The following is a 19,318-nucleotide window of genomic DNA, read 5'->3' as shown; positions in this document are numbered from 1 at the left end:
GTAATATACACTATCACCCTATTCTGGAGGGATCTTGGCCCCCAAACAGAAAAATCAGCATTAAGTATATTTATAAACTCAGTTTAGTGTGAATCAATGACTGGGCTTGGATTTCACTAATGCTTAGACATCAAATGCAATAAGATATTTCTCTATCTGTGACTCTTGAAGAAAGAAGAATGGCTAAGATCTGGTCCCTTCCACACGTGCCATGCAGTTCCCCACTCTGAAGAAATGAAAGAATAAAAAATAACTCAAATAAAAGGATATAACCAAGAACCAGGAAGACAATGAAGGGAGGGGGGAAAAATTACTGAAAAGTAGAATTGAATTTCCAGCCTCGATGAAGCCATAAATGCACTTTCTTGCCTCTCTGTTTCAGTTTTCTCATTTCCCAAGTAAGGAAGTTTCTCTTTCCATTTCTGATTCTTTAAAAGATAAGACTTCAGGACCTTTTAAGGTGACATTGAAGAGAGTGAAGAATGTCAAGAACTCTGTGTTGGGGCTCACTTTTTCAGTCCATAGCCTGCGTGAGACCACAAGGCTGTTTGGGGATACTGCATGGCCCAGGGAACACTTCCAGCATCCCCAAGGCAACTGGGTTCTAAACATTCTGACCAACCCTATATTAAGGTTTGGATCTCATGTAAATCATTCTCCATGAAATTCTAATAAATCACCGGCAACCAGCACTTAGCATCTTTAAGCATTGATCTTTCTGCACTCTCCAGGAGAGTCCTGAGTCAACCTGTTACCTATCCAGAGACATTCAGATCCAGCCCCACAGAGACCTCTGTCGGAAAGAGAAGGTATGGGGCATTTGACCTCCTGATCACTCCAGTTTCAAAGGACAGAGGAAGCTAAGGTATACTGAACCGACACAAGCCCAGTCCTTTGCTGGATGCTGGAAGCTTTGATACACCATCTTATTTAACCCTCATCCAAGGTCAGCAAAATTTCCCTGCTTTCCTAATGAGGAAATAAGCTCAGAGAAATTAGGCTTATTCATTTGTCCGGCATGCACTGAGTACCTACCTCAGATGTGCCAAGTACTTTGCTAAGCACAGCAGACACAATGCTGAGCAAAATATATGTGGCTCCTGTCCAGATGGAGTTTAAAATCTAGTGGGATGGAAATGAGTTAAAGAATCCTATAGAAAATAGCACAAAAGAGAGGCTGTAGTGCTTGAGAAGAGATAAAAGGGAAAAGTGATGAGTCAGGGATGTCGAGGGAAGGCCTCCCTGAGGACGTGATGATTAAGTTGAGGTCCAGGGGGTGGGGGAAATGGATTTAACTAAGTCAAAATGAAGAAGGAGAGCAGGGGTAAGTGTGACAAATAGAAGGAACATTGTTGCAAAGGCACTATGATGGGAAATACAGGATGCATTCCAGGCACCCAGGCCAGAGGAGAGGTCAGCTAGAGATCAAGGGTTTGCATGGTCAGAAACAGGACTGGAAAGGCAGGCAGAGGGCAGACCATACAGGGCCTGGTAACCACTAAGGACCTGTCTTTATCCTAAGAGCAATGGGAAGACGCTGGAACTTGACACATGGGCTTGAAAAGATCTTCCAACTGAGAGATGGGGAACAGAGTGGGTGAGAGGGACTGCATGAATGTGGGAAGATGAGGTCGCCAGCAGGGGCCGCTGTAGAACCCCACAAGAGGTGACATGGCCTGAACTACGGGCTGGGGGGTTGGTGATGGGGAGAGGTGGAGCTGCCACCGCACAGTCAGAAGCTGGCAGAGCTGAGAGTCACAGCTCGGCCTGTCCGACTCCAAAGCCAGGCTTCTCTCTACCTCACCATTTGTCCATTCATTCAGCAGTTAGTTACTAATCCTTTCCCATGTGCCCAGGCCTGCGCCAGGTGCTGGGGATGCAGCTGTGAACAAACACTGCTCTCACGGAATTTACAGCCTAGATGTTAAACAAGTAAGAATGCAAATGAGACTCCCCTGCTGCTGGTCCAGTGGTTAAGAATCTGCCTGCCAGTGCAGGGGACACGGGTTCAATCCTTGGTCCAGGAAGATCCCATATGCCACAGGGCAACAAAGCCCATGCGCCACAACTTCTGAGCCTGCGCTCTAGAGCCTGGGAGCCACAACAAGAGGAGCTACTACAACGAGAGTCCACGCACCGAAACTAGAGAGTAGCCCCCGCTCACCACAACTAGAGAAAACCCACACACAGCAGTGAAGACCCAGCACAGCCAAATAATAATACTTTTTTAAAAAGAATGCAAATGGATGTATACAGTTACAAATTGGGGTGAAGGAAGAAGAGTGTGATCAGAGATTTTTAACAGGGAAAACTACCTGTAAGGCCATGACAATCCTATATTGATTATATCAGAGAGCTACATGCCTGCTGCATGTAAGTGAAAACCCTCAGAAAACTGCCTGTCAGAGCTGGATCTCAAGCAAGGCATTCCTAGCCAGTTCATGAGCCCTGTCTCCAGCCCTGCACAGACTCTGATGAAATAGAAGCCTTTCTAAAAGCACCTGCTAATTCCTTAATATTATACTTACACACCCTAACCACAGCCACCCCCACTTAGGTATATGCAGCATTTTACAATTAGTTAGGACCATTCATGGGCTTCCCTGGTAGCTCAGCTGGTAAAGAATCCACCTGCAATGCAGGAGACCCCACTTTGATTCCTGGGTCGGGAAGATCCCCTGAAGAAGGAATAGGCTACCCACTCCAGTATTCTTGGGCTTCCCTGGTGATCCAGACTAAAGAATCTGCCTGCAACGTGGGAGACCTGGGTTCGATCCCTGGTTTGTAAAGATCCCCTGGAGGAGAGCATGGCAACCTACTCTAGTATTCTTGCCTGGAGAATTACCTGGACAGAGGAGCCTGGCAGGCTACTACCCATGGGGTTGCAAAGAGTTGGACATGACTGAGCCGCTAAGCACAGCACACAGAGCAGCACCATTCAACAGATTCACCCATTTGAACCCTACGCAGCTGCTTACAGAAGGGAGGTAGGTTTTAACATCCTGACTTGAGAAATGAGGAAACTGAGCCTAGACAGGTGAAGTGACTTCATTAAGGTCACCAACTAAGAAGGCACCCGGAGCTGCCATCCAGTCCTCACAGGAAGCACTTCAGGCCAGGAAATCATGAATCTCAGAGGAGACAGCTGCAGGTCACCGAGCCCGGATAAAGTCACCCAGGAGTCCCATGAAGCTCCCGAGAACAATGATCAGGGACATTAAGCAGCTTCGGAAAGGTTTCTAGAATGCAGCTCCACCAGCCTGAGACACAGGTACCTTGCCAACTTTCCCAGATTAGAACAGGTTCTCCTGGACTCTTTCCAAGTGCTTCTGACTAACGGAGAAAAGTATTTTTCCATCGCAAGCACTGCAGACAGGCACCAGACTCCTGATGGGGGAGGGCAGAGACTGCATCCCAGAGTCCCATACGCATGAACTAAAAGTTGTCCTGGTACCATGTGACCTGCCCTCGCTCGGCACCTTCCGCTGGGGGTGTCCGTCTTGGGCGGCGTTCCTTGACGGTGGCACCACCAACACCTGGGCTGGGTGTTCTGTGTTGTGGGGCCGCCTCTGCATCGTAGGACATTTAGCAGCACCCCTGGCCTGTACCAACTAGAGGCCAGTAGCACCCCAACCCCAGATGTGACAACCAGACACATTCTGAAACCTTGCAAACGGCTCCCAAGGTACAAAGTGGCCTGTGGCTGGAAGTCACTGGCGTAGGGACTATCACACCAGTAAGGGGAGAGCACTGTCTACTTCCCCGCTCTCATCCTAACCCGATCCAGCCCACCTTACTGGGCAGATCCATGGTCACGGCCCATAAGCTGTTTTTAATCAATATCACACCCTACTGCCTCGCAGAATGAGACAGGAGGCAGGCTTCTGTGCTGCTGTGGCTGCAGGTAGGTCCCAGGAACCATTCTCCTCCGGAGCCTGTGAAAACAACTCAAATCAAATAACTCCTTGTTCCAATAATGAGTTGTTTCTGACCCTGTAAGCAAATCTTGTTCCCGTTAACATGAGCAGCTGGGTCTGATTAAACTGGAGGCCCTGGCTGTTTCTTTTCAATGTCACCGCACCAGGGCAAAGGCGTCCACGGCTGCTGGGGAGGAGGATAAAACTGGTGAATCAAACAGCAGGGGACTCTCATCCACCCAAAACTCAGTGCAGCAACCAGGCCACTCCAACATCCCAGCTTCCAACCACTCTGCACTCGGGAGAAAGGGGAAAAGGACAAAGCGCACAAACAAGAGAGCCGAATCAACAAGTTAATTAAACAGCTGAAACTTTACCCAAAGACCATGCTTTCAAGGGGAGGTAGAAACCTGAAGCTGAGCCCCACAGAGAAGCTGGGATGACTCAGGCAGTGTCAGGGACATGGGTTCCAACCTCCCACCCCAAGGGCCGTGCTGTTGGCCCAGACATGGAGTTCCAACGGTGCAAAGCCAGAATCAAAGCAGCAACATCTCTATGCCTTTCTTTAGTCAGCTGCCTAACCAGCTAACAGGCTTACTGACAGACTCAACTAAACCCACTACCGCTTGGTAGTAAGTGTATCCTGCTGCACTGCAATCCTTTGGAGACTGACTAAGCATGAAACGCCTACTGTTAACACCCAGTGACTCACACTACTGCTAGTGTCTGTGCCCCTCTGCACGGTGACTTGGCTCCACTAATGCACTGCAATCGGACGCCAGCCTGTCTCCCCCACTGACAGTGGGCCCCTGAGGGCAGGACTAGGACCAAGCACAAGGAATGGTACATAAACGGATCCTCACCATCTGTATGGGGGGCGGATGGGTAAAACCTTCTATCTCTGTACTCTTAAGCCTGTCCACACATGGCAGGGACAGGGCATACATGCGTGCCAAGTGACTTCAGTCATGAACAACTCTTTTTAAACCCCATAAACTATAGCCCACTGGGCTCCTTTGTCCATGGGGTTCTCCAGGCAAGAATACTGGAGTGAGTAGCCATTGCCTTCTCCAAGGGATCTTCCCGACCCAGGGATTGAACTTGTGTGTCTTATGTCTCCTGCATTGGCAGGCGGGTTCTTTACCACTAGCGCCACCTGGGAAGCCCCGACAGGGCATGGCCCATCTCCTCCGTTTCTTCAAGCTTAGCCCACTGCTCAAAAGGTTCCCAATAAACAATAACCGAATTCAAAGAGACAAACTGAAGCCTTCTGATCATGGACCTCTTAAGAGGTCAGAAATCCTCGCAGTCTACCCTGCCTCATTTGAGTATGTTTAGTCTCTTTTAACTAGAAGGTTTAATGCAGCCAATGAATACTTTCTTTGGGAGGTGGTGGAGATATAGATGTGAGCAAGGCTAATATGGGGCTTCCTCTCACAGAACTCACTGTCAGGAGGAGAAGAGAAACAGTTAACAATTATATAAATAAGTAGCTACTATGCTCAGAGAGTCTCTTTAAGATAAATTTCTGTAGATGGTCCCAATCTTTAAGCAGTCTGAACTACTGTGAGGAAAGTCATGATTTGCCTCCAAATGAATGACACCATTAGAGCATCCTCTGAAAAAGCAAATGCAGAAAGTTTATTATACTCCTTGGTTATACAGGCCTCTGTTTCAAAGCAATCTTAAAAAAAAATTTAAGAACCAATTAAAAACATCATGGATGTAAACACTCCTAAGCCTATGTTTGTGTGTTCAAACATGTAGTATGTGTGACTAACCAAGGATAACTGAAGCGGACTTGAAAACCTATAGAGGTCAGAAGGCATTGGAATAAGTCATGAGGTATTTGGGGGTCTACAGATCGGCGTGTTGCTAACAAGCAGGCCAAGAGCAGGCAAGGGGACTCCTGAGAACCCCTGAAGTTCAGAAGGTCTTGACACGATAATGGATCTTAAGAATCACAACCTGCTGGACTGGGAAACTCTGTCAGTCAGCAAAAGCTGTAGGAAAGTTGGGAAGAAGGGCGGCCATGAAAAAACAAACCCTGAGAACAGAGTCAGGAATATGAAGACTAGGAAAGAAGAAATGCCTAAGAGAGAGATGAGAAACAATTAAGATGAATCAAGAAAAGATAAAGATGCCAAAAGCTGGCTGGCCTGGCCTGGTAAAGTAAGGTCTGAGGGAACACGTGAGATATTCGAATCAATGTACACAGTTTGTTAGGGTTAATAAAACTCCAAACCAAAATACCATGCCAGCTATGACTCAAAATAATGCTCCTGCCTCAATCTTGAACATTTAACTTAAGTTTCTGATGCCTTGAATTTAGACTCAGGTGGAAATGCAAATAGAGTCACTCCTTTAGCTATGACAAGGCAAAGACCCTCCCAACAACCTGGACAAATTTCTGGGTGGTGCCTGTTGCCTCTCGAAACCTCATGGACCCTTAGAACCACAAGGAGTTAACCTAAACCAGCCTCACATTTTTGGGTACAAATCTATGATCCAGAGAAGTAAAGCCACACATCTGACTGACTGCAGAACTATTAATAGATCTCAGGTCCTCCCCTTCCCAGTCCTTCAAGCTTTTCATCAGTGAAAACCAACCTACCTAATCCTGCACATTCATAGCTATTTAGACAGCTGTCCCCCAGCTGCACTTCCCAACCACAAATTCCCTGCTGCTCTCTCACCTGTCTGAGCAACCAGGTGTGTCCACCCACTCCAGACAGCAGCGATCTTTTCATTCTGGAAACAACGTGCTTCTATTCTCTGGGGCAGAAGGAGGAAAGCAGCCTGGGAAGCCAGTTGCTCATGTTTGTTGCTTCCCCAAACATACAGCTCTCCTGCATCTTTAAACAAACAGAAGGGAAACAGAAGAGGTGAAGAAACATTAGCCCAAAATGATGGAAAATAAAAGTGGTTCAAAGAAGTTGTATTATTCTTACCCTACAATATTGAATAGAGCAAAGCAAGATACCAAATTCAGGTATAGCATAATACATAAGATTTTTTTTTAATTCTATAAATAGGAAAAAAGGCCAAATGTTTTTAACAGTTTGTCAAGGAACAAGACAGTGAGTTTATTTTTTCATTAATTCATTCAACAAATATTTATTCAACATCCACCATGTGTAAGACATATGGTTCTCCGTTTTCTACATTTTTTAAATAAATGCTTACCTTTTGTTAGAAAAAATATATATTAGCTTTTCAAAATAACAGGTTAAAAGGCAAATGATTTAAAGTTTAAGCTTTATAAATATCTGATGATTTCACCACATGCCCTGTTCAGCGGAAAATATAGTTATCGTATCACATTCACATAGCACTTAAGCTCATTTGAACCTCACAATAATCCTGTGATATAAGCAGGAATGAGACTGACTGACATTGTGATTTAACAGAAAGAGAGCAAATTCAGAGTCAAGTGACTCTGGCTTCTATTCTTGGATCTGCTAACTAGTTATTGACCTTGGACAAACCACTTCCTCTCCAAACCTTAGTTTCACCAGCTGAAGACTGGAGGGGAGAGCTGATGGTGGAGAAGGACACTGTAACTGATGTAAGGAGAGACTGGCGGGCGGCTGTGGCAAACCAGAGGGCACATGGCTGCCCAGAACGCATTCAAGTTCAACAAATCTTTAACTGGAAGTCAAACAAAAGGGGGCACGGGCTACAGTCTGGCTTATGAATCTACAGTCTGTGACTCCTTGGATGATCTCTCAGTGCTTCCCCAACCCTAACATGTAGCACAGCACAGGCACGGTGCCCACAGGTGGCTAAGGAACCAGTCACTTGACTCTGAAATTTCTCTTTCTATTAAATCACAATGTCAGTCAGTCTTATTCCTGCTTATATCACAGGATTATTGTGAGGTTCAAATGAGATGTTTTGAAGACAAAAAAAAAAAGCAAAATGTATTGTGAAAACTGGAAAAACAAAGAGTATGGCTCCCTAAGAATTTTCATATTGATTACACGTTGCAATAATATTTTGGATATACTGGGTAAAGCAAAATAAATTATTAAAATTAATTCACCTGTTTCTTTTTACTTTTTGCAATGCAGCTCACATTATATTTCTCCTAGACAGCACTCTTCTGGAAGATAAATTAACCAAGGCTCGGAGACATTAAGTGACTTTCAAGATTGCGAGGCTTATTAGGGATCAAGCAGGACCAGAAGCCGGATTTTCCACTTCCACTGCATCCTGTGACCTCCCAATAAAGGTTTACAGCATCGCTTGCCCTGGAGCAGCTTGGTCTATTCTCAAAAACCAATCAGAAGCCAAACAGTATCATTAAAGGATATGAGGCCAAGACTTGGGGTTTAAGTCCCAGATCTGCTACTGGATCACTCTTTGACACTGGGCATATCACTTCACATTCTGGGTCTCTCTTTCATAGTCTAGAATGTGTGCTCAGCCCTTCAGTCTTGTCTGATTCTTTGCAACTCCATGGAGGGTAGCCCACCAGGCTCCTCTGCCTACAGAATTTTCCAGGCAAGAATACTGGGGTGGGTTGCCATTTCCTTCTCCAGGGCATTTTCCCAACCCAGGGATCGAACCTGTGTCTCTTACATCTCCTGTACTGGCAGGGGGGTTCTTTACCACTACGGCCCCCGGGGAAGCCCAAGTCTAAAATGAGGGACCATAAATCAGTGTAGTCTTTGTGTCACCCAGGTGACCTTGCAGCACTGACATACCGCAGTTCTATACGGCAAATTGGGTTTATTTCATGCCTAGAGAGAAGGCAACCTCCCTGGACCTCACCAGGGTGTGTTAAGTATGAGGATTCCTTACAAGAGGGAAGTGGAGCCCCTCAGCAAAGTCTCCACCCATGAAAGGGACTGCTGAGCTACCAAGGTGCCACAGACAATGAGCCTGTGTCTGTTATAAGCCTTCATTTATCTTAGTAAGTCTAAACCATCTTTTTGCAAAGACAAACTGTCTTCCACATGCAGATCATTACGCTGTGCATCAGCAGGCAAAATTAAATTCTGCTGCAATGCCAAATAGTTACATAAGCTACAACTCCAGAGAGGTCTAGAGAGCACCAAACAAAATGCAGTGTGTCGCAGCTTGAACTGGACCAGGAAAGAGGGATATTAATCTTGACCCTTTTAAGTCACTTTCAAAATATCCAGAACCAATTTACCTTATGCATATACTCTAAAAATCACTAAATTGCACACTTTAAAGGAGTGAATTTCATATATGAAGCACATCTCAATAAAAAATTCAACATCTGTGTTTTTAAAACACCATAACAAAAGTACCCGCATATGAAATAATAGTTTTAGTAATACAAAATTTTTGAAGAAATCGATATTAATGAGCAATTAGAAGAACCTCTAGGTTTACATAATACTAGCCATTTCAAGTTAGACTAAAAGTTGAAACCTATTAGTCTATTCTTATTCTTGGAAAAGAATGCCTTCTCCCAGAGCTAGTGAGGACTACAAGGGATGAACTAGTCACTTCTCATCCCCTCTATAAAAGGGGAGGTGAGGGACCACATGCCCAGAAGAGTCCTTAGAGCTGGCATTCATTTCAGCTCACCCTTTTTAGCATATGTACAAATCTACCTAATATGAACCAGAGGCTAAAAGCAGGTATTTCCTTCATTAGTTAGTTGCTTTTAATTCATTAAATATCAAATTATCTATAATTCAGAATTTATAAAGTGTTTAAACTCTCACATTACAGCTCTTGTGTTCTCAAATCTGATGTTGAAGAATGCAAGCCCCCATTAATTTACAGATACAGTGTACACATCTTTAATTTCCACATAAAACATTGAAAATACAGTGTATGAAAGTCATTGCCCTTTGCTTAAAAAATGAAATGCATTCAACTCTGGGCAAGAGAGCTTACCAACATAAATTTCTCATAGCTATAGTCTCCAGTCTACCTGCAGGAGTCAGGGCAATCTGGGCTTTGAAAAAGATAAACTTTGAGAGAGAGAACTTTCACTTTCAAGAAAATGCTGGGGCTTCCCTGGTGGCTCAGTGGTAAAGAATCCACCTGCCAATCTAGGAGACATGGGTTCAATCCCTGATCTGGGAAGATCCCACGTCACAGAGCAACTAAGCCCACAACTACTGAGCCTGTGCTCTAGAGCCTGGGAGTCGCACTACTGAGCTCATGTGCCACAACTACCAGGTGTGGTACATGACTAGGTGTGGTACACGACTAGGGTGAAGCCCACACACCCTAGAGCGTGTGCTCTGCAACAAGAGAAGCCATCACAGTGAGAAGCCCTCGGACCACAACTAGAGAGGAGCTCCCACTTGCTGCAACTAGAGAAAAGCCTGTGCAGCTACAAAGAGCCAACGCAACCCAAAAAAAATGCTGCATTGTCACCAGACACTTTATACTGTATTGACTAAGTGTGTCAAATAGATGGATGGATGGATACATAGCCAAGGCAGAGAGATATACATAGTGTGTGAGAGAAAAAAGACTAGATAGTGAAAGCGAAAGTCACTCAGTCGTGTCCGACTCTGCAACCCCATGGACTAAACAGTCCATGGAATTCTCCAGGCCAGAATACTGGAGTCGGGGCAGATTAAAGAGATGGAATAGAGAGATCAACTAGAGAAATATATAAAAACATAAAATAAATTAGAAAAATATACACACAACTAGATTTAGCAGTATATGGAGACCTTGGTTAGATATAAAGATGGAAGATAAAAATAGGAATATGTAGTTAAATAAAATAGAGAAGATAAACAGAGAGAACAGACAGGGCAACAGATAAAAGGAGTAGAAAGATACAGGGTTTCCCTGGTGACTCAGCTGGTAAAGAACCTGCCTGTAATGCAGGAGACCTGGGTTCAATCCCTGGGTGGGGAAGACGCCCTAGAAAAGGGAACAGCTATCCATTCCAGTATTCTGGCCTGGAGAATTCCATGGACTAAACAAGATCGCAAAGAGTCTGACACGATTGAGTGACAAAGCAAAGCAAAAATATGCTAGTTTGAGATTAAATAGCTAGAGAAGAGAAAGCTAGAGAACCTAGAAAGCTTTGATAGTTATATGTGTGTATGTGTTTAGTTGCTCAGTCATGTCTGACTCTTTGCAACCCCATGGACTATAGCCCACCAGGCTTCTCTGTCCATGAGATTCTCCAGGCAAAAATACTGGTCTGGGCAGCCATTCCCTTCTCCAGGGGATCTTCCTGACCCAGGGATCAAACTCAGGCCTCCTGCATTGACTATTCACTGACTCAGCCACCAGGGAAGTTTAAAACAGCTACGTTAGACATCAAAACAGATTAGATGAATAACAGTATGTTATACATAAATTTACTGTTGGTTATATGATTTGACACTCACAACTACTCCGAAAGATATTTTTATCCCTATTGTACAGCTGAGAAAACAAACTCAGAGGAAGGGAAATGAGCCTCTATTTCACATGAGTGTTTTAATGTGTATTATCATATGAAATTCTGAAAACTACCCCCAAAATATTTTATAGACAAGTCAATGGTCTCAGGAAGGTAGAGTGACTTGCTAAGATCACATCAGCAGTGGCATCATTATCCCAACTCCATCATCTATGCTCTTCCATCTGTATCCCAACAGCAACACTTGAGGCAGAAACGCCCAGCATTCTGAATGGCATGTTACCCACCTGTCAGTGACGCTGAGTGACCAGAGCCAGCAAGAACACATACTGCTTGAGAATTCTCTAGGCCTACCAAAAAAAAAAAAAATTCTTTTTAAATCACATTTATAACAGAACAAATTGGGTAGAGAAGGGCCACAAGCAGGGACCCACCAGCACCTGGGGAGAAACTCAGCCAAAGCATGAAGGTCTGAGTCAGCAGCACTGGCCAAGAAGATGAGCGGCATGGTAGAGAGACTGGTGATATCCAGGAGGCTGAACAAATAAGTAAATATTTTGAGGATAAAGGAGTCAGATTTCCCACGATAAGAAAAGAGAAGGAAGGAACAGATATGAAAAGGTGGAAGGCTAGAATCGACCATTTGACACTGGATTGTAACTGAAGTCAGTGTAAACTCATGGTTTCTACAAAAGATAAGCAAACGTAGGTGTACGTAGGTATAAACACAAGTGTGTGTCCCTGTATATTTCCTTGCTCTGTCCACGGAGTGGGCCCAGAAGCAGTGACATCTCTTATATCCAGCTGCTCTCAACTGCAGACACTGAGACACAAGTCCAGCCCTTCTAACAACACGCAGACAGAACTAGAATTTGAACTTGCCTCCCATCTCAGATCCAGGCTCTTCCTCCCTAAATACACTGCTTTCAGAGATGAGGTATAATCCCAGTCAACTCTGCTCAAAGCTGTGATCCCCTGGGCTGGCATGCAGATATGCAGTCTTATTCCGTAACTTTCTTCTGACATTTCTGTTTAATTTACTCAGTTCAGTTCAGTCACTCAGTCATGTCCAACTATTTGTGACCCCATGGACTGCAGGCTTCCCTATCCATCACTAATTCCCAGAGTTTGCTCAAACTCATGTCCGTCGCATCAGTGATGCTATCCAACCATCTCATCCTCTGTCATCCCCTTCTCCTCCTGCCTTCAGTCTTTCCCAGCATCAGGGTCTTTTCAAATGAGTCAGTTCTTCACATCAGGTGGCCAAAGTATTAGAGTTTCAGCTATAGCATCAGTCCTTCCAATGAATATTCAGGACTGTTTACCTTTAGGATTGACTGGTTGGATCTTCCTGCAGTCCAAGGGACTCTCAAGAGTCTTCTCTAACACCACAGTTCAAAAGCATCAATTCTTTGGCACTCAGCTTTCTTCCTAGTCCAACTCTCACAACCATACGTGACTACTGGAAAAATTGTAGCTTGACTGGATGGACTTTTGTTGGCAAAGTAATGTCTCTGCTTTTTAATATGCCATCTAGGTTGGTCACAGCTTTTCTTCCATGGAGCAAGCGCCTTTTAATTTTATGGCTGCAGTCACCATCTACAGTGATTTTGGAGCCCAACTGTTTCGATTGTTTCCCCATCTATTTGCCATGAAGTGATGGGACCGGATGCCATGATCTTAGTTTTCTGAATGTTGAGTTCTAAGCCAGCTTTTTCACTCTCCTCTTTCACTTTCACTGAAAGTCTCTCTAGTTCCTCTTTGCTTTCTGCCATAAGAGTGGTGTCATATGCATATCTGAGGTTATTGATATTTCTTCCAGCAATCTTGATTCCAGCTTGTACTTCATCCAGTCTGGCATTTGATATGATGTAATCTGCATATAAGTTAAATAAGTAGGGTGACAATATACAGCCTGTACATACTCCTTTCACAAATTGGAACCAATCTGTTGTTCATGTCTGGTTCTAACTGTTGCTACTTGACCTGCATACAGATTTCTCAGAAGGCAGGTAAGGTGGTCTGGTATTCCCATATCTTGAATTTTCCACAGTTCATTGTGATCCACACAAAGGTTTTGGAGTAGTCAATAAAGCAGAAGTAGATGTTTTTCTGGAACTCTCTTACTTTTTCTATGATCCAACGGATATTGGCAATTTGATCCCTGGTTCCTCTACCTTTTCTAAATCCAGCTTGAACATCTGAAAGTTCATGGTTCATGTACTGTTGAAGCCTGACTTGGAGAATTTTGAGCATTACTTTGCTAGCGTGTAAGATGAGTGCAATTGTGAAGTAGTTTGAACATTCTTTGGCATTGCCTTTCTTAGGGATTGAAATGAAAACTGACCATTTTCAGTTCTATGGCTACTGCTGAGTTTCCTAGATCTGCTGGCATATTGAGTGCAGCACTTTCATAGCATCATCTTTTAGGATTTGAAAGAGCTCAACTGGAATTCCATCACCTCCACTAGCTTTGTTCATAGTGATGCTTCTTAAGGCCCACTTGACTTCACATTCCAGGATGTCTGGCTCTAGGTGAGTGATCACACCATCATGGTTATCTGGATCATGAAGATCTTTTTTATATATTTCTTCTGTGTATTCTTGCCACCTCTTCTTAATATCTTCTGCTTCTGTTAGGTCCATACCATTTCTGTCCTTGATTGTGCCCATCTTTGTATGACATGTTCCCTTGGTATCTCTAATTTTCCTGAAGAGATCACTAGTCTTTCCCATTCTATTGTTTTCCTCTTTTTCTTTGCATTGATCGCTGAGGAAGGCTTTCTTATCTCTCCTTGTTATTCTTTGAAACTCTGCATTCAGATGGGTATAGTTTTCCTTTCCTCCCTTGCCTTTAGCTTCTCTTCTTTTCTCAGATATTTGTAAGGCCTCCTCTGACAACCATTTTGTCTTTTTACATTTCTTTTTCTTGGGAGTGGTCTTGATCACTGCCTCCTATACAATGTCACGAACCTCTGTCCATGGTTCTTCAGGCACTCTTATCAGATCTAATCCCTTGAATCTATTTGTCACTTCCACTATATAACTGTAAGAGATTTGATTTAGGTTATACTTGAATGGTCTAGTGGTTTTCCCTATTTTCTTCAATTTAAGTCTGAATTTTGCAGTAAGGAGTTCATGATCTGAGCCACAGTCAGCTCCGTCTCTTGTTTTTGCGGACTGTATAGAGCTTCTCCAGTGTCTTAAAATACCCCTCATGCCGTCAAGTATCCTATAGAATGAGAAAGGGACAAAGCAGATGTTTTTGCCACTTTCATCAGAGAGGACGCACTGGTCCCCTAGTGGCCAGGTTGGGAGAGGACGCCCAGGGTCCCAGCTCCAGAACTGATGGAGATGATGTAAAGATGGGGGAAGGTAAAGTGAAAGACTTTGAGGGCAGGAAGCTGATATTTCTGCTACTGTCTTATCAGAAAACTCCCCCAAATCACCTCTGAATCTAAGCTGTGCCCTGAGAAGATTCCCAACCAGGTTAAGTCAAATCAAATAAAAATATTACTGATTCCTTTTAGATACAAAATCTGTACAGAAACAGAAAGTAGACACAGTCCCTAGCCTTAAAATGCTCATCATCTTTGGCATTTGGGAAAACATGTAAACAGCTCATAACAATACGAGACACTGTGCTGTCCCTGCAGAGAAAGAAAATGCCAACAGCGGCGAGAAGAGGGAGAGTCTTTCAGATGCAGCTGAGCTAGGACCTGAAAAATTATCAGGACTTTTCCACGGAGAACAGAAAGGAAAAGGCATTCTGCACAGAGGTAATAGTCTGCCCACAAGCACAGAGGGATGAGAACACAGTGCATGCCCAGGGAGCAGGGAATACCCTGGTGAGGCAGGAAAAATGTTTGGGAAGTATGAGCTTATATTACAAATGCTTTCCATGTGAAGCAGACTCTCTGGCATGTGTCCAATGGTCCCTTCTCCTTCCCTGAGAGAACTCTCCCCAGCTCAACCCCTAGGCTTCAGGGGGCTAACCTTACCCCCGCTGCAGGGGGAAGCCTTGAGGACCAAATCAGATCAGGGACTTCCCTGGTGGTCCAGTGCCTAAGACTCCACACTCCAGTGCAGGGGGCCTGGGTTCGATCCCTGGTCAGGGAACTAGACCCCACATGCTGCAACTAAAGATTCCACATGCTATAACTAAGACCAGGTACAGCCAAATAAACAAATAAATATTTTTTTAAAAACAGAGAGAGAAAGTGGGAATCAGAGCATCCCAACAACTTGTAGCACACTCCCACTGTGGCTCACTCCTCAGTCTTCTTTCCCTGCTTCCTACCACCCTCAAAAATCCCTTCTTTGTTCTGAGCTAGAGGACAGTAGAGGTTTCCTAACAGCTTTCTCCTAGAGCCAACCCTCAGTTAACTGGATCACAAAGTCAGATAGCCAGAGAGGAAGAGAAGGAAGAGATGGAGACATGGTACTACATATGGAGAGAGAAAGGCCCATGAAGATAGTGTAGAGGGAGAGAGACAGGAAGTCCTAGAGGCTAACTTCCCAACAAAAGGCTGACCAGCAGCCTTCCTATCTACTCTTCATGTGCTCAGGGAGAGACTTCCCTAAGGGAACACTTCCGGCCCCTCTCTCTACGTCCTCAGCTGCTCCTGCTTTCCTTTGGGGAGTGGCTGGGCAGGCAGGCATGGTCTTTGTGGCTTCTCTCTCTGGGCTGTACCTGCCTGCAGAGGGCCCCTCCTCCAGGTGCTCAGTGGCACCAGGAATTTAGCAGGACTGACTGCAGCTGCGCCTGTGCCTGGTGGGTAAATCCAAGCTGGTATTCAGAACTTGGAGGCTCACTACTGCTACCCATTATTTCCAAACACCTAACTCATGTCTTTCAATCTAACCATTTTGATTTCTACCTACCTGACTTGCATCTGTCTTTCAATGGGTTCTGAACTCTGGCACCAAAGAGGGGTACTTTTACCAGGCCCACAAAAATCCCAAAATTTAAGAGACCTACCAACAGAGAGTTAAGACAGAGAGACCAAGGAACAGCAAAAGAAAAATGCCATTTACCCATTTTCTGCATGCCTGTATCTCCATTTCCAGACAAAGAATGAATACAGGACTCAGAAGAAATAAGGGCCTTACCTGTCACTGTGCTGGGTTCCTTTGCTGTCAGAAACAGTGGGAGAGTCTGCCCAGGACACAGTCGCCGTCCAGATGATGCCAAACCAGTTCCCCACTGGAACACAGTGCCACTAGCTTCCCAGCGGTGTAGGAGAGAAAAAAGAGAAAATGTTTACCTGGATTAAGACTAGATGGCGCTTTCAACCTCATGCCATAAGAGATTCCCCATTCATGCTTAGTTAGCATGAATGAAAAAGCTTATGAAAAAGCTTACTGCCTCAAGCAGTCCTATGGCTGGTCCTAGGGATTATCACCAAGCCAATCACAAATCCAATCTTCAGGGCAATCTAAGACCATCAGTGGAAATCCCAACATAGTAAAACTCCTTCCAGAAAGTTCTCCTTTGACTCCCCTGGAGTCAAATTTGACTCCTCCAGAGTCAAATTACTGGAATGATATCTTTTTCATGATTAACCCAAAAAGACAACCCAGACTCCAGACCAAGCAGGAAACAACCTTGAACCCTACCACGTCCATGCCTCACATTCACTGGATGAGAAACTGAAGCCTGAAGAGGGCATGTGATTTGTCCAAGGTCATACAGGGAGCAGGGAGCAGAGAAAACACCAGGACTCAACTCTCTCCTGCACCTAACATAGCGCCTTTTCTACTACACCAAGATGAATTCTGAGATTCCTAATTGTCAAATAAATACATATTTATCACTGCAAGATAGCTTCTTAACAGCCACCATTTCCACACGTGGAATGGTCTTTTGTTTCCATATTCACTGGATCTAATTCATATACCAATGTTCTGAAACTCATACAAATGCATAGATGAAATATCATATATTTGGCCTACAGTCAGATGTGTGTAACTAGGCTCCATCACCCAACAGCAACATTAAGATACTGCTCCTCCAGAAGTGTCTTATACCCAATGGTCCTCTAGGCTGAAAACAGACAAGCTTGCTGTGTGAAATGTAACCGGTGATGACTGAGCACAAAGTGAACAAAACACAGTGTTGAAATAAAATGAAACTTACCAACTCTTCAACAAATTGTGAGAGAAAAAACAGAGAGGAAAAGGTACATAAAGAAGCTGGAGATGTCCAATAAAGGACTAATATTTAAAATATACAGTGAACTCCTAAAACTCAACAACAACAAAAATAAAGCCTGATTCAAAAATGAGCAAAGGACTTGAATAGACTTTTCTCCAAAGAAAATATACAAATGGCCATAAGCACATGAAAAGATGATCAACATCACTAACCATTAGCAAAATGAAATCAAAACTACCCTGAAATTGTCACTTTACACTCATTGGGATGGCATTGGGATTGCTACCACAACAAGGGTTGGCAAGGATGTGAAGAAATTTGGAAACCTTCTGCGCTACTGGTGGTCATGTGAGTTGGTACAGCCGCTGTGGAAAACAGTGTGGCAATTCCCCCCAAAACTAAAAGTAGAATTCCTGTATGATCCAGCAATAATACTTCTGGGTAAATATCCAAAAGAATTGAAAGCAAGATCTCAAAGTGATATCTGTACACCCATGTTCATGGCCGTATTATTCACAATAGCTAAAATACGGACACAACCCAACTGTCCATCAATAGATGAATGGACAAGCAAAATGTGATATATACATATAGGAGAATACCATTAGGTCTTAAAAAAGAAGGAAATCCTGACATTTGCTATAACATGGACAGACTCTGAGGATATTATATTGAGTGAAATAAGCCACAAAAAGACAGAGACTGTATGATTTCACTTACATGAGGTACCTGAATGAGTGGTCAAAATCACAGAGACAGAAAGAATGGTGGGTGCCAGGGACTGAGAGAAGGGGAAATGAGGATCTATTGTTTAATGGATATAGGGTTTCAGTTTTGCAAGATGAAAAAAAGTTCCACAATGGACTGCGGTAACAGTTGCACAATAATGTGAACGTACTTAATCCCACTCAATCGTACACTTAAAAATGATTAAGATGATAAAACTATGTTATGTGTATTTTATCACAGTAAAAAACTAAAAGGAATAGGGGCTTCCCTGGTAGTTCAATGGCTAAGACACCATGCTCCCAATGCAGGGGGCCCGGGTTTGATCCCCAGTCAGGGAACTAGATCCCACATGCTACAACTAAAGATCCTCATTGAAGATCCTGCATGCCACAGCTGAGGCCTGGCACAACCAAAATAAATAAACAAATATTTTCAAAAAGGAATAAATAAATTTTAGAAGAGAAAGAGAGACATGAAATACATATTAACTAAGTGCAATGATAGATCTAATTTGGATCCTGATTCAAATAAAACCATAAAAAGTATTTTTGAAACAATCAGGGAAATTTAAATACTGATTGCATGCTTAATGAAATTACAGAATTACTGATAATTTTTTGCAGATACGATGGTGGTATTTTTTTGGGGGGGTGGTAATGTTTTCAGAAAAAGTCCTTATTTTTTGAGATGCAGGTAGAAATATTTACTGAAAAAAGTGGGGGAAGAAGAGGACTTAAAATTAAACACATAACTGTGTTTCTTTGTAACTTGACAAAAATGTACTCATGAGACTAGCGGTCACAGAATCTTGGTAGGCAAGGGGCAAGGAAACCGATGACAGGCAATTCTCTGGCTGGCCCTGCTAATTTCTAAGGGAATCGGCTTATAAAAGTATAATCACTACCATACAACTCAGTCATCACACTCCTGGGCATTTATCCCAGAGAAATGAAAATTTATGTTCACATAAAGACTTGTCCACAAATGTTTATAGCTTTATTCTTAATAGCTAAAAACCGGAAACAGCCAAATGTGCTTCAATGGGTGACTGGTTAAACAAACTGTGGTTGTTATAGACTGAATTGTATCCCCCGTAAATTCGTATACTGAAGTCCTAAACTCCGGAGAAGGCAATGGCACCCCACTCCAGTACTC

The 19,318-nt window shown here is 43.7% G+C and overlaps 1 protein-coding gene across 1 annotated transcript in view; it reads right to left on the bottom strand.

Annotated features, from left to right (window-relative positions):
* Positions 1-19,318, bottom strand: part of SERGEF (secretion regulating guanine nucleotide exchange factor) — a 246,203-nt gene that overhangs the window by 211,737 nt on the left and 15,148 nt on the right. Inside the window, exons 6-8 of the mRNA XM_055548452.1 lie at positions 16,390-16,503; positions 11,565-11,627; positions 6,614-6,772 (exon numbers count right to left, since the gene is read on the bottom strand). Coding sequence (XP_055404427.1) covers positions 6,614-6,772; positions 11,565-11,627; positions 16,390-16,503 — 336 coding nt within the window. The remainder of the gene's footprint in view (positions 1-6,613; positions 6,773-11,564; positions 11,628-16,389; positions 16,504-19,318) is intronic.

The sequence above is a fragment of the Bubalus kerabau genome, chromosome 15 (assembly GCF_029407905.1).
Source record: "Bubalus kerabau isolate K-KA32 ecotype Philippines breed swamp buffalo chromosome 15, PCC_UOA_SB_1v2, whole genome shotgun sequence".
NCBI lineage: Eukaryota > Metazoa > Chordata > Mammalia > Artiodactyla > Bovidae > Bubalus > Bubalus kerabau.
The sequence above is the reverse complement of the archived record's forward strand: the minus strand, read 5'-3'. Positions and strand labels throughout refer to the sequence as shown.